Raw genomic sequence first — 27556 nt, 5'->3', positions numbered from 1 at the left:
CTGCACCATAAGAGGAATGATCTACCACCACAAGATATCCTCATACACATATATAAAGTAGATAATAAATAAAATTGACTTTCAAAGAAATGAAGCATTTATCTGACAGCTAACACTCAAATGCTAAGAACCCTTTAAAGAGAAAGAAATAAAAATTATTCACATTATCCATTAAGGACTATCAAAAACTACAAGGGACACCAGAACTCCCCATAGAGAATTCTGAAACAAAAATTTTAAAAATGGTTTAACCCCTTCTAGCCCTTAGCATGTCTTGAGATTCCATATCAAGCTAGGGTAAGCAACTTGTGCTCTGCTTTCAGATGTTAAGAACATTAACAAATCATGACCTATTAGTTGTGACCAAATTATAAATTAAAACAAGAATGGTTATGATTATTTACTACAATTTATGTACCACTTTTCGGCCCAAAGCCCCCACCCCCCAAAGTGGTAACAAGAGTATTGCAACAAAAATACGATAAGGTGGCATCAATCTATTAGCAAGCAAAATACTGTATTTTTTGCTCTATAAGACTCACTTTTTCCCTCCTAAAAAGTAAGGGGAAATGTGTGTGCGTCTTATGGAGCGAATGCAGGCTGCGCAGCTATCCCAGAAGCCAGAACAGCAAGAGGGATTGCTGTTTTCACTGCACAGCGATCCCTCTTGCTTTTCTGGCTTCTGAGATTCAGAATATATTTTTTTCTTGTTTTCCTCCTCCAAAAACGAGGTGCGTCTTGTGGTCTGGTGCGTCTTATAGAGCGAAAAATACGGTAATACGAAAGCAAAATCACAACACAAAAGGTCCAAAAAAGATAAGAGCCCCAGGCTACAAAGGTGCATCACCAGCCCTACTCTTCACACACTTAGGAGCTAGAAACCTGGACAGGAAATGAGAAAAACTAAAACAGCATTAACCCTCTAGAAGAGTTAAGGGTTATTTCACCACCACTCCATTGAAACTATTCAGGGTGTGCATGTAATCTGTGTAAATAACTGCCAAAAGCACTAAAAAACAGGAGCACATAGAACATTAACAGCTGCCGCCGTAAGTCCAACACCGTAGTCTACGCTTTCCAGGCAAGTACAACCCCCGAGAAGCTTAAGCTAAAAAGGATCTACCTTTTCCCTTGCGCAGTGTAGGACGGTGCCCATTGGGGCTGGGAGGGTGGCATGCATGGAGGGCAGCAGCAGGGGGTGCCAGAGACAACGGCAGGTGGAGCCAACTAGTTCTAATTCTGTCCCCAATCTTCCCCCTGCTGAGTTTTACATGGCTAAAATTGAGGCTAAGGTGTCAGAAACAGGCAGGCAGTGCCCACTCCCCGGACTGGTTGTAAACCTGAAGGCAGGTAGGTTGGGGGTTGGCTAAGGACAACTTGAGGTTGGTGGTACAGAGCCCCATTTGCCCTAACGGACCAGTCTCCACTACCTTGCTCTCATAGAATCATGGAGCAAATGTTGTCTGCAGGGACCTCATCTGTTCTCCAGTAATTCTCCAGATTATAGACAGAGGCTCCAAGATTACATTTGCAAGCTTCTTTAGTACCCTTGGGTGCAGCTCAAGGAGATTTGAATTCATTTAAAGTAGCAGCTTAGAGCAACACACAAGATAATCTAAAGAGGTCTTCAAGAACGATCTACCTGATGGTAAGTTATCTGCTTGCTCAGCCGCGAATACTAGATGATATCCAACTAAGTAATACTCTAAGTACTAGAGAGTAAAAGAATGCTTCAGAATAGATCACTCAGACTCCTCGGCCTGAAAGAAGTTTCAAATATTCTAGGCAGCAATATTTAACTACTTAGGAAACCAAGTGAGTAGCATTTTTTAACACACACCTAGAATCACATTATTCTGGACTGGTGAGCCGGTTAGCAGATTAAGAAGCAGATTTCCTATGGTTTGGCTCTTGTGTCCTCCCTATTCATTCCGCCCCTTGCCCCACATCCACCTCCCAACCCAGTTTTCTTCAGCACTTTCTTCTCACCTCCCCAACCCTGATATTTACATCCCTACCACACCTGTGCTTCTCTCTTCTCCCACTACCTTTCCACACTCCCAAACCTAGATTCAAATTTGTAGTCCATTTTCTAACTGCCCAAACGAACAAAAGGCAAAGCCTAAAGCACTCCAAGCAAAAATACACCTCACATTGCCCTGAACTGAAATCATCATCTCCACTGCCAAAAGGATTAGAGAAATTAAGGATCTGTTCCAATCCCTACAACTGTAATGATGGCAACAGCAGCTACAGGAATCTTCTTCTTTGGCGATCACTCCTAGCGTACTGGTGTCCTCTCACATTACCAAGCACATTCCACTCGGTAGCTAAACTGCCTTGCCAAGTAGAGCAGTCGGGGACAGGAGAAGGATATTTTCCGCTGTCTCCACCCGCACCTCCAACGCTTGCCCCAAACAGCATCATCAACACTGTAGCTGGCATCACTGCTCCAGGATAGTAACACAGGAAGCTGCCTGATACACTGTCAAACCAACGGTCCATCTAGCTCTGCAGTGTCTGAAATGACTGGCAGTGGCTCTCCAAGGTTTAGAGAGAGGGCAGCCTTCCCCAGTCCCAGCTGAGAACATTGGGGATTGAACCTGGGACCTCCTGAATGTAGAGCAGATGCTCTACCATTGAGCTACAGCTACACTACTGCTACACTACAGCTACAGCTACACTTGAGCTACAGCTACACTACACCAATACACTACTGCTGCTGCTACTACTTCTACTACTACTACTACTACTAATAATAATAATAATAATAACAATAAATTACTTATACCCTGCCCATCTAGATGGGTTTCTCCAGCCATTCTGGGCAGCTCCCAACAGAATATTAAAAATGTGCTAAAACATCAAACATTAAAAACTTCCCTAAACTGGGCTGCCTTCACATGTCTTCTAAAAGTCAGATAGTTGTTTGTTTCCTTGACATCTGATGGGAGGGCGTTCCACAAGGCGGGTGCCACTACAGAGAAGGCCTCTGTCTGGTTCTCTGTAGCTTCACTTCTTGCAGGGAGGGAACAGCCAGAAGGCCCTCGGGGCTGGATTTCAGTGTCTGAGCTGAATGATGGGAGTGGCGATGCCCCATTAGGTATACAGGGCTGAAGCCGTTTAGGGCTTTAAAGGTCAGTACCAAAACTTTTAATTGTGCTTGGAAATGTACTGGGAGCCAATGTAGCTCTTTTAGGACCTGTGTAGAAGTGCATTGCCTGAATAGGCTTCTACTTCTTTGTCATGTCAGTAGAGCAGAGAATGAAGCCACTATCTAAATGATACACAACTTACATAAATCCAGAGACCCATTACAGTAACAGCTGCCAATGCGGCAGCATTTGAAGTCTTCCCCTGGCATTCATGAAGCCTACCTACTCAGTGTCCCCCTTAGTCATGAGGTGGTGAGAATGGTTACCTTCTTCACCCTTTAAAAGTACATAGAGCTGGAGGAGGGAGTTAGAAGAGTAACATTTTACTCACTTTCCTTTTTCAGCACTTATTTGGCTTAAATTGCTTCTTTAAGTAGATTTTTATTTCCAGAAATGCACACATTTAAAAATCCACATCTGATCATGTACTTGTAAGCTGCTTAAGAGTTGTTGTTTTCAATAAACTAGTTGTTTAAAATTTTTGTTAAATAAATAAATAAATGTACTCAGTGCCCTTGCCTTGACCATATATGTTGCCAAACAGAAGGCTGTCACAATTCGCTTGAACAGTACCGAAGAAAGGATTTGTGGGGGAGCAACAGAGTAAAATAATTATAAGGGTGTACAGAATTCCATCCCCACAAAATGAGCAATGGACATTCATGGCACACCACCTGCTGCTGCCCTCAACAATCTTTGGGCAAAAGTTGTATAATATTTATTGGCAGAGGAAAATATTTGGCACAAGTAACTAACTAGCATGTGGAAGACGCAAGTGCTACTTGAAAGCTAAACTTACATAAGAAAGGTCATAGAAAATTCATTGGCTCACAAACCGTATTTCCCTTGACCTTTTTACATAGGTTCTTATTCTTATAAGTTACGGAGAACATTTCCACAAAACATTTTTGCCCTTTCAAAACCCTTTATCGAAGACTAAACTAGCTGCTTTTTTCTAATCCCTTTTAAAGGCCACACAATCAGAAGTCACAACTGCAAGGAAAGCCTGTATTTACCTACCCATCTCATTCCATTAAGATTCCCTCAATCAATTTGACATGTGCCATGGAAGCATCTCACCTGAACAAGTTGACCCAGCAGGGTTTTGTGTGTTCCCACAAAATTTACTTCTCAGGGACACGCCACAAAAGGTTCTGTTACAACAGCCTTGCCCAACCTGGCTGTTTAGGACTCAGATGCCCATCAGCCCCAGCCAGCATAGTCAATGGAAAGGAATGATGGGAGTTGTATTCCAACAGCTACTGGAATGCACCAACAGTGGCACTCAGCCACCCTGCTCCCATTTGGGAGCCATCATGTGGAGAAGTGTATCTCTGACAAGGCCTTGAACTCCTCCAACCAATCTCTCTGGGTGCAGGGTGTTCCCAACCTTGCATATACCTACTTGTCAAAGCTAAGTATTATTTCCAAAACACTAACACCCATGGGAAGGCACTATTACACCAGTCCAGAGGACTTGAAAAACAAGGTATTTATTTATTTACGAAACACACCGAGATAAAACTTCAGTAGTGAACACACAACTCACACAAGCGAACAGGTAAAATACTTTTAACTTTTCTACTAGTTCTGCCTTTGTGATATTGCAGTAAGGACTCATATATGCTAAACATTTAAAGTGGTATCATACCACTTTAAACAGTCATGGCTTCAGCCAAAGAATCCTAGAAACTATAGTTTGTTAAGGGTGCTGAAAGTGGTTGAGACCCTTATTCCCATCGGAGAGCTACAATGCCCAGACTTCCTGGAGAAAATGAATGAAACTCTGAAAACTGTAGCTCTCTGAGGGAAATAAGGGTCTCCTAACATTCAGCACCCTTAACAAACTACAGCCTCTAAGATTAAGTGGTGTGCCCTTAACAAATATGTACATATTTGGCTCTAACAAGCGAGCAGATGTGCAAATATGTGTTTTCCAGGCATTCCTTCCTGAAGCTGACAGCACCACCTCACATTTACTAATACATTTTCAGATTTCTGCCCTGATCTACCTAGGGGCATATTATCTTTAAGCAGCATCAGATTTGCAGAAAGGCAGGGTCTAAGTCCTATGTAAATCAAGATTAAAACTTATTTTAAACATTAATTGTGGCATCCAACAGCCTACATGCATTCCACGTACTACTAGTAAGAATTAATAAGTCTGTGCATGATCAACCAAATAAAAATACAGTCAAAGTATCCATGCACTGTTTAGGATTTTTTTTCTATTATTAAGTGCTCTAGAAATTCTCTGCAAATACATAAAAAATAATTACTGCTATTGGAACAGCTTATTAACGGTGTCCAAGACTTACAAAGATTAATGGACTGGGAGTGAGAAGTGCTTGGCCACGCCCTACTCTCCAGTCTCTTAACGCAAACCTCCAGTAGAATGAATTGCAAACTCCAACTAATTTGCTTCCTCCAACAGTTTGAAGCAAGAGCCGCCAACATGGTGCCTCCAAATGTTGCTAGTCTACAACTCCCATCATCCCAGATTGTTGCCCATGATGGCAAAGGCTAATGTTGTTGGGAGCCAAACAACATTTGGAGGGCATGTTTTGTTAACAGGTTAAAATCTTGGATATGACTGAGATGACCAAACAGTTCAACCAAAAATATTTGACTAAAATTTACAGGTTTGCTGGGACCAGACCTGAAGTTCAGGGTGCATTTCTAACACTGAAGTTTGATGATATTTTGCATCAGGACAGTTCAATTCATAAGGAATAGGTGCCCTTCCATTGCTGTTCATATACTGAAAGGTTTTCCGAGTATTGGATAGCTGATTGGATGTAGTGATTTTAAAACTGCATATATGACTGAATAATAAAAGAGGTGATTGCTGCATTACTTAAAGCCACTGTGACAATCTTTACCTGGATCCATTTTTAAGAGGACCCAAGACTTAGGGTTGCTGGCTAGCTTGTATTCTTAGTTCTAATTCCACATACAGCTTCGTGTGGGTGTATGAATTAATTCCGCTATTGTTATTTTTCTCCTTTTCTACACCAAAAATGTGGTAAGCAAAAAACGAAGTTTCTATTTGAACACAAAGCATTTCTACTTTGTTAGTATTCAGTTCAGGACCTGCGCAATACATATTATTTTACCTTTAAAATAAAGTTTTCTGTATAATTGCATGATAAACACTGCAAAACAGAAAGTGGCTATCTGCCATATTTTGAGCCCAACTACTGCACACCCAGCAAAGTGGGGGCAGGATATCTGTGCACTTGACTTCTGTTCACAGAGCAGAACCCAACCGCTTCTTATCCTACCCCTTCCAGCCTCCATGCCCCCCAAATCTGCTCTGGAGATTTGAAGGAAATCTCATTGTGAGGGGAGAGGAGGCACTCACACAAAATTGGATTTCATCCATTCAGCCCAATCAAATCCTGTTAACTTATACAGTTTATTTGACAAGATATTACAGGTAAGCCGTCTTTATAAATATACACACTTACTATTTTTTTCTTCTCAGCTTTTAGAACTTCTAAAGCTTCATCTAAAAAAGAAGATTTAAATCAATATTTAATACCAAGGTGACATGTCAAATATGCATGCATATGCAATAAATAAAAACATTCGTACTCTGAATTTGAATACAATATGTTGGCCAGCATTCGAGTATAACATTAGCAATGCCCCCCCCCCCCCGTCTCTTGGTTAATTAATGGAAGAGTTGTTTAAGATGCATCATCATTCACAAGCAGTTTACCATTTTTACTGCAACTGAATGTGGTGAATTATGAACCCTTTTAATGTAACACTTTATCAATCAAGCTGCTATTAGAACTAAAATTGTTTTGACCCATTATAAGAACTTCAATAAAAAAGTTAAAAATATTGATGTGAAGCTGTGGATGAAGGCATGCCACTTAATAAAGATGTGAATTTGGCTGAAGGTTAAGTAAGAGTATTGCAATGAGTTATACATATTAAACATGGGGCTACCTCCGAAGATGGTTTGGAAATTTCAGTTGGCGCAGAATTCAAGCCAAGGCTGCTCACCAGGGCAGGATAGTTTGAGCATATAACACCAACCCTGGCCTGAATGCATTGGCTGTCAAGTAGTTTCCAGGCCCAATTCAAAGTGTTGGTTTTGATCTATAAAATCTTAAACGGCTCAGGACTGCAATACCTCAAGAACCACCTCTCTCCATATGAACTGACCCAGACCCTGAAATCATCATCCAAGGCCCTTCTTCCTCCATGAGACGTCCAGAGAGTGTCAACATGAGAATGGGCCTTTTCTATTGCGGCTTCACATTCATGAATGCTCTTCCCAGGTAGACTCACCTGGTGCCTTCACTACATAGCTTAGCTACCAGGCAAAAACATTCCTCTTCCCACAGGCCTTTAGCAAATGAATCTATGGCCTTTTAGACTAGGGTGTGTGTGTTGTTTTGTCTGTTATTATGTTATATATTTTTGTGTTTTTATAATGCACACAGCCATGATCATTTGATGGAAGGCAGTATATAAATTTCATAAATAAAATATGAAAATGAAAATAAGCTTCTCAATATAAACTGTTAAATGTCACCCCCAGAATTAGTGTGCATTATTAGAAATTCACAATTAATAAAATCTCTTTTTGCCTAAACAAGTTATTGCTAGTCGGAAAGCCATTCTACTGAGATATAAGAAAAGAAACACTATAAAAATGCAGTTTTAACACTTTGCTAAACCTCTTTGGGGGCGGGGATGGAAATGCATGTGGGATTTTTCATTAAGTTAACACTATTCCATTTTCAAACTCAATAAACTCAACGTAGGAAGCCACTATCAAAGTAGCAGTAAAACATATCTGTTGCAAGCCCTCTAGTGAGGGCCTATATTAATTCTGTAAAGGGCCTAGCACACCTACAGAGTTTGTGGAGCAGTAGGCTTTTAAGGGTTTAAGCAGAAAGGAACGTGTCAAGATGCAGTAATGAACAGAGAAACGACTCGCGAAGGGCATCAAACTGTGAAATGTAACAGGTTTGTTATAAACCAGCCTTTGCTAACTTGGCATCCTCCAAATGTTCTGGACTACATGTGGTGGTGGCTGATGGGACTTACTGTCCAAAACATCTGGAGAGTACCAGGCAGGCAAAGGCTATTGTAAACCATTCAAACAAGGTTCTGGGTTGTTTGGAAATAGAGAGAGCTAATGCAACAAAGGGACTGGATGTTGAATGAAACTGGAAAAACCAGGTTGGCATCTTCACCATGAAGCTTGCTAACTGGCCTTGGGTAAAATCACTCTCACTGGGTTGTTGCAGTTTTAATATCCAAGGAAGAAAGGCATAACAGAAGTGAACAAGTGACTTATACAGTCACTTATGTTGCAAACAATGCTCACGCCTATGTGACTGTAAATATGGCAAAAGCACAACAGATTTCAGCCACTAGCATGAGAGGGGCTGCATAAGAAATAACTCTCAAAATTGGGGTTCCTCTCACTTCCCTAGGAAGCCCATGAGCTCAGTCCACATTACCTCCAGGTAGATTTGCCTTAGCTAAGTAAACATTTCTTCTGCCATTTTCCTTTTTTAAAAAAATCATTTAAATGAGAAAGGAAGAAGCAACATCTGTCATGAAAAGCCACTGCTCCAATCACAACTGTCCATGCAGAAGCAACAGCAAGTTCTTTGGTGCCATGGTAACCCTAAGTTTTGGGCAAAATTCATTAACGAGCAGAACTTAAAAGTAGCAAAATAAAGAGAGGAAGCTGCAATTAATTTTTTAACCTGCATTGCTGTCATGACATCAATACAGCCTTTGAGAGTCAATTCCACCACCTGAGTTCTAACTCACCTTTTAAAAGAATTTATCACTCATAGACCAACAAAAATTAAGTATAAGACTCTTATCAGGTTCTTGGGGAACTGAATCATGTTTAACAGTAGCACATGGGATTCTAAACCAGACCCTTTCTGCGGGCACAAATGTCATGCAAGTGAGGACAACAAAACCAGGCACTCTTTAATAACCACGGGAAGAAAAGGGTCTTCAGTAGGTTAACCTAGGACAGTCCTGCTAAGACTGCATCCAACTTCAGATTGAATCCATATTGTTGTTGCTATTATTATTATACATCTCAACTTCCTTCCAAAATGAAGTTGGTTCCCATTCCTCTCACCATTTTAGCTTCACAACAATCCTGAGATAGGTTAGACTCAGAAATAGTGTCTGAGCATATATTTCTCCAGTCCAACGTTCTAATAACCATCAGACCACACTGGCTGCTTCATAACTTAGAACAAACACATACTTCCTTAATTCCAGTGATGCTTTGATGTATATTGGGTACAATACACAAGTATCTAAAATACTGTGAATTTACCAAAAGATAAATTAGTCATAATTACTTTCTATTAATATAGCAAGATAAGTGTATTTAAATATCCTTTGCTATTCAGCTTTCAGACACATTTAAGTACCTAACAATTAATCCATTCATCTTCAAAACATTTTATATTCATTTTCCATTTTATAGCTGACTATAAGGTTGAGTAGATTTCCTGAAGTCTTAAAAGAAACTCACTCATAAATCTCACCTACAAAACCATCCACAAGGTATTTTAACACGAGACAACTATAGGTTATGTAATTGTATCTATACAGTCCCATGCTTAGGCTAACACAATCTGGGGGTGGGGGGTGGATAAGGAAAAATACACTTACTGTTTCTTTCTGTTCTTTTAGAAAAGAAGAAAATGAGGAGTGTTCTTATGGACCAAATTCTGTGGGGAAAGAAAGAATTTCCACTATTAAAATCTAGGCAAAAGGAAACTGAATGTGCCATTCTTCACTATGGATGGAATCAACTTCCTCAGCAGACTTTAACATAACTTAATCTAAAACTTCACAATTAATGCTAGTCTCAAAAAGCAGCTAGGGACAAATCGGCTTGCTTCACAGAAACTTCATTTAATATTAGCAGAATGGGTTCCTTACATGGATTGTTTTAAAAGTGTTTAAAAGAAAGAGCGTTTAGATTGCAAAATAGAATCCCTTGAGTGCAAAGTATGTGAATGATAACAGTGATTCAAACAAGCCCATGCCCCAACTTGGACATTTATACTGTCTAGACTTTCAGATCACTTTCAGAAAACCCTAATTCCTTCCCAGTTGTGAAAACAAGCTCCAGAGTGTGGCCTGTCACATGCGTTAGGCCCATGACATGTTGAGACATCCCCATGGTTGTCATGGCCACCATAAAGTCCTGAGCCATCCCAAAGCCAACCACATTGGCATGAATGCTGAAGTCCCCCCAAAACCAGCAGTCTGAGAATCCTTAGAGAGGAGGACTGCTGGGCAGTGAGGTGGGTGGTAAACCAGCAGAAACCCTAACCTGTCCTGCTTATCCAGCATCAAGATCAAACAACCTATTCTCTTACATTATATCAATTCTTTACTGCATTCATAGATCGCCTTTCCCAATTGTCAAAACCACTCTGAACACTGAACACAGTACTCCATAGGAGACCTGATCAATGCTGAATAGAGCAGCAGTTGTAACATTCTAAGTCCGGGGGGGGGGGGGGATGATCCTGCTGAAGCAACTCCCTAGTTGTTAGACAGCATAAAGACCTAAGCACTTGAACTCCTGGCTTTTACCCCCTCCCCTTACCGAAGTACTACAAAACTACTGTGTGAAAGACAGGCAAAGGGTCTCAGCAGGCCTTATGCTCAAATTGTTCTGAATTGCAAGCTCTGTTCATTGTGAAGCGAACAACTTCACTATGAGTAGAACTCAGCCCATAACTACACTATTATCAGTTTGACCACGACAGCCATTTTATCATGGAAAAACCAGCAGCATCAATATACCACATTTTTCGTCCTATAGGACGTACTTTTCCCCCTCCAAAAATGAAGGGGAAATGTGTGTGCATCCTATGGGGTGAATGCAGGCTTTCGCTGAAGCCTAGAGAGCGAGAGGGATCGGTGCGCACCTACCCCTCTTGCTCTCCAGGCTTCAGGAAGCTCTCCGCTAGCCGTGGGAGAGCTGCACAACTTCGCGCAGCTCTCCCACGGCTAGCGGACAGCAGCCTGTTCTAGGGGCTGGGGTCGGAGGAAGCTCCGGCTTCCCCCACCCCAACCCCGCACCTGGAGGGGAAATAAATTTTTCTTTATTTCCCCCCCAAAAAACTAGGTGCGTCCTATGGGCCGGTGCGCCCTATGGGGCAAAAAATACGGTACTTTGTCATGCCAAAACAGTCCTTTGACTTGGTCCTGACACAATACAGGCTGACCAATACAATGAGGTGTTTTTGAAAGTCACACTAGATCAAGAGTTTTGCAAGCAATTTCATTCTATGAATGGCAAAACACCTTTTGCACAAGATGCATGATCAAGGAAAAGACTATTTAGGTGTAAGTTGAGAAGCATAAATGTTTTTAGCAATCACTTCTTTTTTCCAAGAGATCAGCAGATCAGAGAAGTATTAATGTTTCAATTACTATTTTAGTATGCAGAGTCAAAAATGAAGGTTTATTTTCAAAAATTTATTCAAGAAAATCCTTGCATAATGAATTTGTACCATGTTTTAGAATTAAAGAAGTAAAACCATGTTGTTATTTTCTCAACTTTTCAAACAGGAATTGAAATGCAGGCATCTACTTAGGCAAACTACATATTCCTGGAAGCCAGCTCATTTTGCCAGCACTAGTAACACAATCAGACCCTCGAGAGTAAGCCAAAACAGCAACAACTGCTGCTGAACAGGGAACAACTGCCAATTGGAAAAGGGAGACTTAATTTACTTGCTTAAGGATGAAAAACGTCTAGAACGAGTGCTGGGGATCACACCAGATGTACGGTGCGGCTCCACAACTTGACCACAAACAAAGACAAGTTGGCAACTGCTCACCAATCATTCATTTCCTGCGAGGAAGAAAACTAAACTATTCTGGGGACAGACGAAGAGTGGGACTGCATTTTTTGCAAGTCATACAAGTCAAAATTTAAGTTCTGGGCCACATACCTCCAAACATACCTGAACACTGAAATGCACTGAAAGATCCAGCAAAAGACTCAGCAAACAGCAGACACCAGTGTCTTGAACAGTGACAACACACCCTTCGCATTAATTATCAACATGGAAGTGTTGAGGGGACACTTGCTCCCTATATGCCGCCATTAACAATAAGTTCTGAAAGGTATGTCTCAAACAGATTGCTAACAAAAGTGTGCAAAATTATTGCACCATAAGGTGCTTTGCAAAAAATTATCAAGGAAACATACAAAAATTGAAATAAAACCGTACTACAAGAGACGACCAGCATAAAAGACAAATACAAAACCAGCACAGAAATACACCAAATACAGCAGAAAACTAAAACAAGCTTCAAATGCACACTAAATTACCAAGCATAGCATAGGGACTTAAAAACAAGTTCTAAAAGGCCTACTAAGAGAACAGAAAAAACTTAACCTGGTGAGGAAAAGACAACTTATGAGCGCACCAGGTTAGCTTCCTTGGGGAGAATATTTCGAACCCAGAGGCAACCATTATAAAGGTCCTCTAATATTAAATGTAAATAAATTTGGCTTGGACCAGGTAGGGTAAGTAAAAATATGGATACACTCAAAATGTTTCCCACTAAATAGTTTCACTAGTAACAAGAGACTCAAAAAGCAACCAATTGTGTTACATAAGCATTAGATTCCTATGCATTAAAAAGCCAAAGGAGTGTCCCTATGATCAGATTATCCAACTGGGTCAGTTTGAGTAGATTTTGCTAACTAATCACTTGCTGTTCATGGATGCTGGACTTTTCAAATAGCAATACAGATTTGCATTTGCCACATCCTCAAACAGAGACGACCTGGGTCTGGCATCTGACAAACAAGAAAATAGCTCATATAAAATAAAGTTGTCAAATAACTTAGAATACTGAATTATTAATTTTTAAACAATAGACTGCATTGAGGAAGTAAATTGTAATTGAGGAAGTAAATTGTAGCAGCCAGTTTCTCAGAGTAACTTTCCCCCTTCTCTCTAGAACGGGATCCAACTCTTAACCTAACTTCATTTAAGTAGGGAAGTCTGAAGGGGAAAGGGTGGGGAAGCCAAAATTGACAAAACTCCGTAAAGGGTTGCATCAGTGCTATATTTTCTGCCCACACCAGCTGTATCTTCTCGAAGTCCATCAGTCCAATATTCTGAACTGCCCTCATTATGTGTTTCAGTTAACTTTTATGCGCAATGATGTTGCCGCTTGAAATGGATTAACTTAAAAGCTATTCAGAAATCAAAATAATTACCTTACACTTCAGAAATCTGCTCTTTCAGAAATATGCCCACCAGTTTATATTTCAACTCTGATGGCTTTAAAAGAGGATTAGACAAATTCATAGAGGACCTTAGAAAATGGCAACATAATTCTGCATACCAATTTCTGGGGTACCCAAACAGGAGAGTGCTATTGCCCTCGTATCCTGCTTGTGGACTTCCCAAAGGCATCTGGTGGAACAACATGGAAGACAAGATGCTGTGCTTTAAGGCTTTTGGTCTGATCCACAGGTCTCCTCTTACGTAGAGATATTCTGCTACATTAACCTTTTCAAAAACCGCCTGTAAATTATGACAACTCTAGAACTGTGAAATATATACACCCTGTACTACAACTCACTAAGCATCACCACTAGAAAAAAGGAGCTTGCAAAGAAGTCATGTTTTACTTACATCAGCGGAAATGCAAACAGTGGAAGAGTCATGACGAACCTTGCTGTCCACTCATCAGGCAGATACCACAAGTAGATAATTAGACAGCTAATAAGGTAGAGAACAGATGAATAGAGGATAAACCTTCCAACCCATAGCTTCTGCTGCCTCTGGTTTTTCTCTCTAAACTCTTCTAGTGCCTGGATATCCTGTAAATTAAAAACAAATCTTTTGAGCATTTAACCTCATGTGCCAAGATTGTACATTCCAGCCATTTTATCTTGAGACAGAAGAATGAAGCCAGGTAATGAATATACTTAACATCCTTGGTTTATTTAACCTAAGGCATTATGTGATCTGTGAGTGGTGTGCATCAACACACATGTGCAGCCCTCGCACAAGGGCAATCTTCTGCACACTGCGCATGGGGGAGCCGGGAGAAGCATAGGGAATGCTGTAATTGGGAGGAAGATGAATGAAATTATGCTGGCCTTATCAACCCAAAGTTTTCACTATATTTTTTCCTATTTCTATATTTTTTCCTATTCCTATTTCTAAAATAAGCACTATTAAGCTGAATTTTAAAAGCTCCTGTCCTGGATAACACAATATGCCCGGGATAATGATAGAAACAAGTGTGAAGTTTTAGTTTTCATGTGAGGTTATTGTCCAGAATCGCTGTGGACTCAGTACATCAGATGGCCAATATTCCCTGCCCCCATGAAACATCCTGATCCTAACCATTTTTACTTTGAAGCCGTTTCCATCGATTTTGATGGAACTGCAGTCCTAGGAAGTATCATTGGCTGTCATATAAGGCTTGTGAATAGCCAGTTACTTGGAGTGACCAACGATCATGTAAGCATTTGTAAATTAAAAGGAGAGTTGACTGTTCTTCTAAGTACTGACTGTGCTAACAATTACTATGTGGGTGGGCAGGCATGGTCTTAAATCAGGCATAGGCAAACTTGGCCCTCAACACGTTTTGGGACTACAACTCCCATCATCCCTGACCACTGGTCCTGTTAGCTAGTTTGCCTATGCCTGTCTTAAATTGTTGGCATTTGGAACAAGGGTGGCAGGGACAGCATCCAAAACAGCAGTTGGTTTGCTGTTTCCCTGCACACTCTTTTTCCCTTATTTAAATCATGGTCAGTGTCTACAATGATATGCACCCACATAATGTATGCTGTAAACATCGGCCCAGTTTGCACGTCACTTTAGACAATAGCTAATTTTTAAACAATGGCTTAATCAGCAGCATGTCTCAGTTTCTTGCTCATTCACATTAAACCATAGTTTAAAATGAACTGCATGTTTAATGCAACAACCAAAACAGATCTTTCTGAACAGATTTTTAGACCCCTAACAACTGATTATCTGAGAAGGTACAGCTCATATCAAGTATCTTAAAATTTGTGATCTATTTGCCATTCCTTCATAGAACCAGCCTTAATGTATTGACAGTGTCCAATTCCAACCATAAAAGTCAACTGCTGACACTTGAAAGAATGTTAAGAATCTTAGATTTAGTTCTTAAGGCAAGCAATAAGAGATCAAACATACCTTATCTATTTTTTCCAATACTTCTATTGTGGAAGACTTTGTCTGCTTACAAGGGAAAGAAAAAAAGCTGTGAAAATTTGCCCTCAATATCTAAGTAATAATAAACATATAGCCAACAACTGAATATCAGATATGTAGGAAAATGTAATGATTAGCACTACACAGAGTACCGCACTACATATCTTCAAACCTCATTTTGAATATTACCATCCCAAGTTCCTCAGTCACATCATGCCAACATGATATATGCCACAAGTGACAAACAACAACATACTTAAGAGAAACATTTAAAACAAAAACTCCATGATTTTTCCAATAATCAAATATCCTCCCTAAGATTATATGAGGAAAGAAACACAATATGAAGACCATCATCAACATTTACAGAGTAGTGGAGGAATTTCAAGAGTAGCACATTCTATACCAGACACACATAGAACAGCATTGGTCTTATGGATCAAAGCTGTGGTGCACAAACACAGTAGATCAGTTAAGAATATGTGAAAGTTCACCAGAAAGCGAAGAAAGTTGTAAAACTGAAAATGCATGAACAGATGAAGAAAGGGGGAAAGAAAATAAATAAGCACAGGGAATTTTTAATTGATTCTCATATTTGAAAGTAGTCTTTATATAATAAAACCATGGCACATGTATTTTTCCAAGTTTGTTCTCTCATCCCTGCTTATTCAAATTCAGCAAACACACCACCATGCTGCAAATAAGCAACTGAAAGAAGGAACCTGGTGAACCTTCCTTGAAATTGTTTGAATGTCCTTAGGTCTTTCAAAAAAAATAATAATGTGGTTTTTGGCTCAATACTCCAGGACAGGGAGGTGAAAATAAACTTGAGAAGAACACAATGGTCTATTTGAAGATAAAATGTACCTGCCTGATCTTAATCTACAAAAAAGCAAAAAATAGAGAACATGAGACTATGGTTGGAGACAGATTTGCATTGGCAGAAAGAGCTAAGATACTATGGACACTCCAGGAGGAATGGGCTGGAGGCGTGACTTGCACCCGTTCCTCCTTCACCTTGGCCGCTCCTCTGACCCTCTGAAGCAGCTTTTCAGGGGAACAGGGATCTACAGGGGGAAATCAGGGAAAACGGTTTCACCTGCTTCTACAGCAAAATATCTCATGGGCAGGGACATCTATGCACAAACATGGACCCTAGGCAACTATAGGTATGCATACATGTGTACACACATGCACTCTAGTCTCCCCTTCTCTCTCAGTGATAGTTAAAAGGAGATAAACTAGATTGAGGAACAGGTAACTTGTAGTGTTTGGAAAATGTTTAAAGTTCTGCTATAATAATAATAATAATAATAATAATAATAATAATAATAATAATAATAATAATAATAATTTATTATTTATACACCGCCCATCTGGCTGGGCCTCCCCAGCCACTCTGGGCGGCTTCCATAAAAACCAAAAATACAGTAAAATATCACACGTTAAAAACTTCCCTGAACAGGGCTGCCTTAAGATGTCTTCTGAATGTCAGGTAGTTGTTTATCGCTTTGACATCTGCTGGAAGGGCGTTCCACAGGGTGGGCGCCACTACCGAGAAGGCCCTCTGCCTGGTTCCCTGTAGCTTTGCTTCTCGCAATGAGGGAACCGCCAGAAGGCATCATGATCTTGCACACAAGCATACGAAAGTGATTGGGTCCTATGCCTTAACACACTAACAAATGAGGAAGGGACACTGGCAGCATGACAGTTCAGTGGTAAGTTTCTTGACATTCCTACAGTAAACAGTGCTGAGGGTAATTTTTGGTAAGATAAATTTCTTGTGTAATCAACAGGGCAAAAACACAATGACTGCAGTAATTGAAGATTCTTTCTCCAACGTGATAGCCAGCTGTGATGGGATGATGAGCTGCTTGTGCGTAAAAACTTAGTCCCTCAGAGTTTGGCAAACTCAGCAAACCTCTGTCTAAAACGGAGCCCCTCAAGCATGGCTCCGTCAGTCGCTGGCAGAATCCGACAGTGGGCGTTTACGGAATCTCTTCCAACATAAAAGCTCCTTAACGGACATGCGTCTTCTGGACTCTCGGCGCGACAGTTTCCGGCGAGGGGTGGGTGTCCCTATACGAGGTCCTGGAACCTCCTCACTGTTATCGCTGGAAGTGTCTCTGAGCCATCCCTCCGACTCACTTTCCCTCGGAGCTCCTTCTCTCCCCCTGCTGGTTCCCTCTTCTGCTGCTAAGTCTCTCCTACCTTTCGTGAGCCCTTCCACCTTCTGAACTTCCGATGGCAGTTCCCTGACACCAGCATTATAGAGTGGCAGCGCTCTGGGCTAGGGAGTAAAGGTAAAGGAACCCCTGACCGTTAGGTCCAGTCATGAATGACTCTGGGGTCACGGCGCTCATCTTGCTTTATTGGCCAAGGGAACCGGCATACAGCTTCCGGGTCATGTGGCCAGCATGACTAAGCAGCTTCTGGCGAACCAGAGCAGCACACGGAAATGCCGTTTACCTTCCTGCCGGAGCAGTACCTATTTATCTACTTGCACTTTGACGCGCTTTCAAACTGCTAGGTTGGCAGGAGCAGGGACTGAGCAATGGGAGCTCACCCCATCGTGGGGATTCCAACTGCCGACCTTCTGATCGGCAAGCCCAAGGCTCTGTGGTTTAAACCACAGCACCACCCGCGTCCCTCCTGGACTAGAGAGACTTCGGTTCAAATCTCAGCTCAGCAACTGAAGTTTCCCAGATGCCCTACAGTACGTCAGTATTATCTGCAGTGTTCAGAACAAGAACCAACTATGTTTATAGTTATGAGTCTATAGAGTTGAGCTCCTTCAGGGAAGAGGAGAGAAGCAAATATGGCAAATATGCACACATATCAATCCATGTACAAATTCTCACATACAACAGTGTTAACATCTTCTTGGTACCTTAGTAAAAATACTTTTTCCTTCATGCATGAAGGAGCCTCATTCCTTATTTAAGTCAATGAGTCTTTTCTAGAGTAAGTGAAGTATGAAATTTGCTCACTTAGGTAAACATACAAAACATACAAAATACACCTGCAAACCAACAGCACTATGTTCTCTATATGACTAAGAAGAAGGCTGTTGCCTTATGTCCAAGCATAGGAAGAATTGTCATATATTATTTATATATTTCAGTGCTCAAGGCAGCATCTGTAAGCCACAAGTATCTTAACCAAAGCTTTCACTTAATTACATTTTCAATCTCAGTGCCAAAGAAAACTTACTTATTTGTTTATAAAGAATGCTTATAGCCCAGAGAGGCTCTCAAAGTGTGTGGCACAAGGAACAGCCATAACATATCCACATGCTATGGGCCGTAGCTCAGTGACAGAGCATCTGCTTTGCATGCAAAAGGTCCCAGGTTCAATCCCTGGCATTTCCAGGTAGGACTGGCAATGTCCCCTGTCTAAAATCCTAGAGAGCCACTGCCAACCAGCGTGGATATCCACCTTCTATTGAAGTATGCACTGATGACCCAAGCAGTGGTAGTGGGGCAAAGAAGCTGGAACATGCTCAGCTCATGATGGAGGCAAGCCTTTCCTTTCTTGAACTGAGAAATAGGCTACTTTCCAATGATATTTAAGGGTTTACCTATGCCGGTTCAGTGCAATCTTATTGACAATTCAAGTGAACACCAAGGGAATTCATTCAGGTGCTCTCAACAGGCCATCACCTTGACTAATTTTAGCAGGATTGGGATTTAACAACTCTAATCCGAGCTACTATCCTCGCAGCCAGAGCTCCCCTTCCCTCTCTCTGATCTGTAACACAAGGGTGATGATAATAGCCTACATTACAGTGTTTTTATAAAGCTGACTGATAATATATATTCTGAATACTAAGCAAGTACTATTTTTTGTTCATGGTCCAAAAACAGTTAAATGTGATCCAAAACAAATAAAGGTGGGCTTCTCATTAACAGAAAGGCCGTGCTGCTCCACAGGCTATTTTTCAGAGGTCACAAAACTGGCATACGAACACTCAGCAGATTTCATGCCAACAAATACTTTTTTTATAGACAATGAACAGCTACATAATTAGTGCTTGACTGTTGATGGCATACTCTTCCAGTTCTTCTGCCCAAGGCATCTCCTCCAAATAGAACTAAATACAATCCCAACAAAATAAAAAATATACTTAAGCCCACTGACTTTAACTTACAAAGAGTGCAATCCTATCTCTTGTCAGGCAGTGGTATGACAGGAGTATAGCAGCAGTGCCACTAAGCTGGCTAGGGTGGAAGTTGGAGGGGGGGAAAATAAACCCCTGCTCCACACTAGGCCTGCTCGAAGCTGGCATAACAATCAGGCCTGATGCTATTGAGTGGTGACAATGGGGACACCCAGGGTCCAGCAGATCCCAAACCAGCTCAGCCCCACCCTCTCCCCTGGAACACCTTGTTTTGGTACTTTCCATGGGCTACTGTCAGTGGGAACCCAACTGGCAGGCACAACCGGGAGCTCTGCGTCAGAGGAGTGACAACAGCATCACTCCATGGCTGGAGGTTGATGGAGCTATTTAGGGCTGGGTGGAGGGAGAAGTCTATCCTGTTCTACCCTATCCTTTCCCAGCACAGCAGATTATGTTTTGCAACTGCAGCCCAAGTACAGGTAACTTTATCTTGCATTCTTGCCACTGTTCGGGGGAAAGATGGCTACTTTGGGCACATTTTGAGACCTGTGAGAAGTCATTCTGCAATGTCAAAATTTCAGTCTCATGTTTTGTTTTGAAGGCACACCATTCAAACAGAAATAGGAGTACCTTAAGACGGAGCCAGTACACTGATAAAGTACCATATGTGCGATGAAACTAAGACAAATTTCTTGACCTAGGCACACCGAATTAGTTCTGTACTCTGCTCTGCATCACAGCAAATTACTTACAAGCAGCATTTGAGACAGTGTTCTTGCATTACAAAAATGTGCACCTCTAGGTGAGAAGATTTACTTACCCGCCATCTGGAAATGATTCCACCCATTTCTATATTTGTGAAGACAGGTCGTTTTGGTAACTTATAACCAATCTTGTAATGGAATTCACAGCTAGAATTAAAGCATTTGTGTTTAATTAAAAATACACCAGCAGTGTAATCCAAGAAGTATAAAGATATTTCAAACAGCATTCTAGTCACCCACACAATTACATGACAAAACATAAACGGCCTATAGTTTCCATATTTTCCATCACATTCTAACTTAACATACATGTGTTTCACGTTATGCTTCAGATTGTATATTCTGTTTTGCAAATCTGAAGTCATTAGAAAACCCACACCCTACAATACCACATAGCCAGAGAAGTACTATACAATTCTACTCCATAAATTATAAGCAAATCTTAAAATTAAAAACACGTTACCAATCAGTTAGGTGACTAGGATTAGTAACTGCAGATCTACAATGAGATGTCTAAGAAATGAATAATATTTTGCAAGAATTTCAATATTAATTTTATTATGAACTTTGTGCAAGTATCAGAGAAATGTTATTGAAATTCAAGACTTCCATTAATGCAAATATGGTGTAAGACAACTCAAATTAATTCACTTGCCTCAAAGTATTTTTAATGGTACTTCAATTTCTTGGCATAATGGCCAAGAGAATCTAGAATACCTGTCAATGCAAATTGTGGAACAGGGTTTCTGACATGGGGGTTTCTCTGCAAGCTGGACAGAAAGCACCACATCGTATCATAATAGCCTACACATGCCACTCAAAAGGCTGTAATCATAAACACACTTACCTGAGAGTAAGCCAAATAAATGGGGCTTACCTCTGAGTAGACATGTATAGAATAGAGCTGTCAGTCAGTCACTAACTAATAGGATCAGAGCAATTATTTGTGTTTCCACAATAGAAACCAGTGGTCTTATTGCCAGCAGGAATGAAAAGAAAGAAAATCTTCCTAGATGGTGTCCAAGAAATTAACATTTTTAACTTTTATAAGTTAAGGTAATTTTAAAAACAAGTCTATGCAGATTTATAAAGCTAGCAAAACCTATTCATATGCTAGAATAGAACACAATATCAATCATGGATGCTTCAAGGCTAGTAATTAACCTTTACCTCCCAAAAATGAAAACAGGTATTTTATAATAATTACTTGTACTACTCAGAAATATAAACTTAAACTAAATCATTGTGATCCATCTAACAAAAAGAGTTCTTTCCTATGTAAAAAAAAATACAGCTTAGGCCCAGGCTATCTGAAGGACCTGCCCAGGCTCTGAGATGTTCAGTAGAGGCCCTTCTCCCACCACCTTCACAGGCACATTTGGTGGGAAGATGGGAGAAAAAGGCCTTCTTGGTAGCTGTTCCCAACTTTGGAACTTCCTTCTTAAAGAAGCTATACAGGCTCCCTCTTTGCTGTCCTTCCACTGGCAGATGAAGGCTGCTTAATTCTGACAGGATTGGGGGAACTGGCTGTTTTTAAGGAAAGAGAATTCATTCATTCGTTGAATTTATATACCGCCCTATACCCAGAGGTCTCAGGACGGTCCTCAGAATAAAATCAGAAAAAAAAATCACAAAATACATAATAAAAATAAAAACAACAACCCAATAACCCCCCAAAACACATTTTAAAAGGGCTGTGCTGTTTTTACTATCTGTATGTCCATAGATTTGCTTTTACAGTATATAGTTTTAATTCTATAATACTTTAACTACTTCTTAAGCATTGTCATTTATATATTTTTAGCTTTTTTATTTTATCCATATTGTTTGAATTTTTGTAAGCTGTCTTGAGTCCCAGTTTGGGGAAAGGGCGGAATATAAATAAAATTAATTAAGCCCTACTGAACCCAACAGAGCTTGCTTCTTTCTTAAAAACATGTATAGAATTGCATTGCATGAATTATGACACACTAAACCTTATATAGTATTTATGATTGCACCCTTGTTACTGGACTCAGGAATCAATGGATCATCATCAAGGCTGCTACCCTAAACCGAGGGCTTCCCAACCATATATAGCTTATCCCGAAAATGTATTTACAAAATGTAGCCATGGAGGCTGTAAACTAAAGCAACTATACAGCTGAGGAGCAGTGGATAGTTTTAACACATAGTTTCCCTTTATATCCACTAGCCTACATTTTTATCCTCAAGTTGCAACACTTTCAACATTTACTTCATCATCAGGGAACATTCCTTGTGAGGTCAGAAATAGTTTGAGATGCTGAAGAAAACATTATTTGAGTATTTAAATCACCGACAAGCCACCATTTCAGCAAAAATACATTTGGGCAATTACTGAAAAAACATGTAAGCTTTGAAGTGGGTAAATTACTAACCCAAAGGAACAATGCCAGAAGCAGAAGAAAATGATATATTTTAGCTATTAAAACATGTCTAATTCCAGAGTGGACACCAAATGCCTGTACTTGTTCTCAAAGACATGACAGATACTATAGTTATAGACTGAAAATTAATAAGATGCTATCTTAAAATCACACAGGGTAACAAAGAAGCAAAATGGTGGGGTTGCTTTGGGCCTAGGCAGTTCACTGGGAAGAATAGGGCAATGTTTTTTTCTCACCAACCAAGGCAGAAAGCCCAAACAGGACGACTTCTCCTGGTTCCTCCACCACTAGGCACCCCCATAAAAATCAGTGACTTGTTTCAGCCAGTAACGACACACACTTTTAAGGTCCCTCAACTAATGTTTCATACTTGACAGCAGCTAATCCAAAATACGCTCTTCCTTTTGAATCAGTCCCAAGACCAGAAAAATCAAATGTTGCCCTCATTCTTAAGTCACCAGATTTGGGTCTAGAGCACATAAAATGTATGAGATACGGGGGTGGGGGTGCCTATGTAGTGCATACTTCTCCACAACCAGAATCCTTCCTTACACAACTTTCCTCTCTTCGTTGCATCACATTTATACAAAATAAATAAACTGTGAAACACGCCAAATCATTTAAAATTTACCAGAAGTGTGTAAGGCCATATATACACACATATATAGAGGTATGTACACACACACACACATATGCACACACAGTTACGTGTGTGTGCGCGCGTGTGTGTGTGCGTGCGTGTATATGTATAAGTGTGTGTGTGTGTGTGTGTGTGTAGATAGTGTGTATATATGTATATAATTTTTGTGTGTGTGTATAGACACAAATGATTCCTGATTATGATCACCTTTAAAACATAGGTAAGAGGTAGAAATTCAGGTAGTTATGGTGGCCCATTAGGAAAACTCCCCCAAGCAACTGTAGCAAAGGCCCCATGCTCTTTTGGGGTTTAAATTAAAACGTGATCACCAAGGATGCCTCACCCTGGCCCAAAATCTATTTTCAAAACCAGGCCTGCGAAATTGTTAAAACCCACGCCTGTAAAGATGCAAAGAGTTCCTGGCACCGCCCCCTCCCCCCCCCCCCCATATTTCACTCCTATTGAATTCAATGGGTCTTGCTCCCAGGTAAACTGTTTTAGGTCTGCTGGGCTAACGCGGTTCCCACGTACTCAGGATTAAAGTGCAGGACAGGCGGTGGCGGGGGGAAGGTATTTATACTCTGGCAAATCTCTCTCACTCTGGAGGTGGACCTTAACAGGTTCACTGGGCCGAATTCTGAGGAGCTGACTGACCCAACTCGCCTTGTTTTGGTTTCCTGAGCCGCTGCCCCCTTCTCCGCCCCCCCCCCCTTGAGCTCCACAGGCCGCCTTCGGCTACTACTTTTACCAGTTTCCCACACGACCTCCCCCTGCCTCTCTCCCCCTCCCAGTTTCCCCTCAGCCAGGCTCGTTCCTCCTACAGACGCCACGAACACACCTCTTTCTCTGCGCCTCGGTTTTGAACGCGCACCTTCCCCGCCCCGCTGGAAGCCGCACTGCCGCGAGGAGGAGGAGGAGGAGGAGGTGGAGGACGGGGCTCGTCGCCGCCTCGTCTGCCCCCCTCCCCGCCCCCAACTTCCTCCCCGTCCCTCAAATCCAGGAACGACGTGCGAGCGCTGGCAACGCACGCAGCGCGGCCATCTTGGGAAAGGGCGGTTGTGTAGTAGAGAGACCGTCCTACCAGCAGGGGGAAAACGGGCGCAGAGCGGCCATCTTGGAAAAGGGAAAAAGGATCCATTGCTTTTCGCCCCTGCGGTCGGGCTAGTAAAAACACCTGCTTTTGGAACGCAACGCGCGCTGTGCGTGTTTTGTTTTTGTGTTTAGGCGCCCGCGCCTGCTCTGGAGGCCAAGCTGAAGCTGCCTTCGGAAGCGGGCAAAAGGGACGAGTCGAGCTTGATTCTTGAGCGGGAGGGCAGAGGAACCAACGTAACAAGTGGGATGGGGAGGAAGGCGGGGCGAAGGTGAGCGGGGGGGGCGGGGAATAAGACGACAGCCTGTTGCTTCCTCGCTGCTGCTATTGTCAACCGTCCAGATTAGGCTCCGCCCATTTGCCGGTCGTTCAGTTTGGGCGGGAGGAGGATGGGGCGCTGCTGGATCTTGCGCGGGAGTTTTGAGAGCGCGCGTCAAGCTGGAGGTGGAAGGAAGGAGTGAAATAACGTTTTCCGAAGGCGCTTTTTATTGCTGACTAGCTAGAAATGCCTGCTTTCCAAGCAAAACACTTCTTCCGAGCCAGCAGGGAATGGAAAGTGATTCCTTATTACTGGGGTCACTTGTCGGGCAGGGCTTCTAAAATATATTAAGTGATCGGTTTCCTAAGGCAAGTCATTATTTCAGCCCCAAAGTATGTTGTGTTGGAAACCATGGTGGGGAAAATTCCCCAAGTGCTCTGGACTGGTTCTTTGGCAAGTACACCTTATAAGGCTCGCTGACATGATGATATTCTTCTTTGCAAACCGCTGGAGGGATTTTTCTGTTACAATCAAGCAGTATATAAGTTTTATGAAATAATAATAAGATCTAGTAGTGCCTCATCTACAGTATCACTGGACTACTGGTTTACCAGCAGCACAACACCACACCTTTAGAACACATTGGAAAAACATTCCACACACCCTAAATAAATATTGGAAATGGTAGTGTGCTGGGAATAAGGGCACTGGGAATTTTAGGTCTATTGGGAGTGAACTATGGTTCCCATAATTATTTGGGGGGGGCGTGCTTTAAAGCAGGGGTCAGCAAACTTTTTCAGCAGGGGGCCTGTCCGCTGTCCCTCAGACCTTGTGGGGGCGGCGGACTATATTTTGAAGAAAAATAATGAACAGATTCCTATGCCCCACAAATAACCCAGAGATGCATTTTAGATAAAAGGACACATTCTACTCATGTAAAAACACGCTGATTCCTGGACCATACGCGGGCCAGATTGAGCAGGAGATTGGGCCGGATCCAGCCCCCAGGCCTTAGTTTGCCTACCCATGGTTTAAAGTTTGGTGTGGATGCAGATCCCAAAAGTGTTCTTACCCCTCTCTGCAATTGTTACTACACATTGCTAAAAATGCTCTCCCCCATGTTGTAGTCATTTTGTAACCATGTTGTAACAGCAGCTGCTGGTTTTCGTAAACTGACCGCAACAGTTCTTTTGTTTCAGACAAATACTGTATATTCTTACAGCTGATACCTGATTCCATAGAATTGCTTCAATATTCATTATCAGAACGAAGAGGTTGAAGTTCAGCTAAGAAAAGAAAAGAAAGCAGTGTACTTACGGTATCTCCAGTCTTAGTGTGTCAAAAATATATCAGAATCCAAGGTGCAAAAAAAAAAAAAGGTATGTCATATGAGCAACTTGCAGTCCTTTTGGGACAAAGTTGAAATTTGCGTGTAGGACACAATATCTGCTCATGATAAATTACTTTACTAATTTCTCAAACGTAGGCACATCTGAAGATAGAACAGTATTAATTATGATCGCATCCACATTTATCCAGAAGTAATCGACAATGGGTCATACTTATAAAAAAAATCTCAATTTTTTTTTGCAAAAATTAGGATTTCTGGAAATTGACTGAATAGGAGAAGATCCTGGGAAACAGAAGAAGCCTTGCCATTCTTAACTATTGATTAGCTCCCCTAACTTGCAGAAATATTCCTTACAATATACCGTATGTGTATATTCAGATTAAAAGAAAAGGGGAAACGGTGGGGTATGAAGAGGCAATGAATGGAAATTGGCATGACACCAGTTTTGATGGTGTGAAACAATCATTCTGATCCAGATAGTACAGTTGTACCTTGGTTCTCAAACTTAATCCATTCCGGAAGTCCGTTCCAAAACCAAAGCATTCCAAAACCAAGGCATGCTTTCCCATAGAAAATAATGTAAAACGGATTCATCCATTCCAGACTTTTAAAAACAACCCCTGAAACAGCAATTTAACATTAGTTTTACTATCTAATGAGACCATTGATCCATAAAATGAAAGCAATAAACAATGTACTGCAGTCACACAATCAATCAATCAGTAGCTGAACTAGGTTCCACACAGTCGCAAAAACAAAACAAAAAAAGCCACAAAAACGCAAAATAGCAAAAACAGGCAGACCTCAGCATAATACTCAAGTGTGGCACTCAAAACAGAAGCTAACACTCAAAATGGAGTTTGTTTGGCTTCTGAAAAAAGTTCGCAAACCAGAACACTTACTTTCAGGTTTTCAGTGTTTGCGTTCCAAGTTGTTTGTACCAAGGCATTTGAGAACCGAAGTACCACGGTATTTGCATACTGGGCTCCTATACTTGCATAAGTTTCTCTACACACTTGAGTGACATAGATAGCTCTGTGTCTTCTTGTTTGTTCAGTTGTCTGTATATAACTGCCTTACCCCCCTTTTTTCAGCAAATGAATAAGTGCACCGGAGACCACAGAACCTTAGATCAGTGCATAATGGAACAGTGGGTGTTGGCCTATGAAAACCATCCAAACTAAACAGATTTTAGCTTTATCCTATGGGCTTGCAAGTACTGTGAAGCTTATAAAAATTGCAGACTTCCATCAACACTGATTAAAGGTCTCGCTTTATCATCAGTGTAGGTGAATGTAGACAGCCGTTTATCAAACTGGTAACTTACCACAATCTGCATGTATCTGCTTTGTCAGGCAGCCACCTGTATTACCCTGCCATGCATTTTGAAGATCATTTTTCCACATAGCAATCAGAAATTCATAGAATCAAGGGAGTGGTAAAATTATCCTCACCGTTTGGCAGGATGTTGCAGACTGAACTCTAGTCAGTTATGAGGGTCAGATGGTATGAGGGTGG

General features: G+C 41.3%; 1 protein-coding gene across 4 annotated transcripts in view; it reads right to left on the bottom strand.

Annotated features, from left to right (window-relative positions):
* Positions 1-24408, bottom strand: part of LNPK (lunapark, ER junction formation factor) — a 41303-nt gene extending 16895 nt beyond the window's left edge. Inside the window, exons 1-7 of one of the 4 annotated variants that reach the window (XM_081926439.1) lie at positions 24177-24408; positions 22500-22574; positions 20347-20439; positions 15389-15433; positions 13844-14031; positions 9834-9892; positions 6626-6666 (exon numbers count right to left, since the gene is read on the bottom strand). In XM_081926439.1, the coding sequence (XP_081782565.1) occupies positions 6626-6666; positions 9834-9892; positions 13844-14031; positions 15389-15433; positions 20347-20373 (360 nt within the window). In that variant the 5' untranslated portion in view covers positions 20374-20439; positions 22500-22574; positions 24177-24408. The remainder of the gene's footprint in view (positions 1-6625; positions 6667-9833; positions 9893-13843; positions 14032-15388; positions 15434-20346; positions 20440-22499; positions 22575-24176) is intronic. The other 3 variants (XM_081926441.1, XM_081926438.1, XM_081926440.1) reach the window with 3 other exon arrangements.
* Positions 24409-27556: the final 3148 nt, after the last annotated feature.

Source organism: Podarcis melisellensis (assembly GCF_964234715.1).
Source record: "Podarcis melisellensis genome assembly, chromosome: 1".
NCBI classification, from domain to species: Eukaryota; Metazoa; Chordata; class Lepidosauria; order Squamata; family Lacertidae; genus Podarcis; species Podarcis melisellensis.
This window is presented reverse-complemented; position numbering and strand designations above follow the sequence as displayed.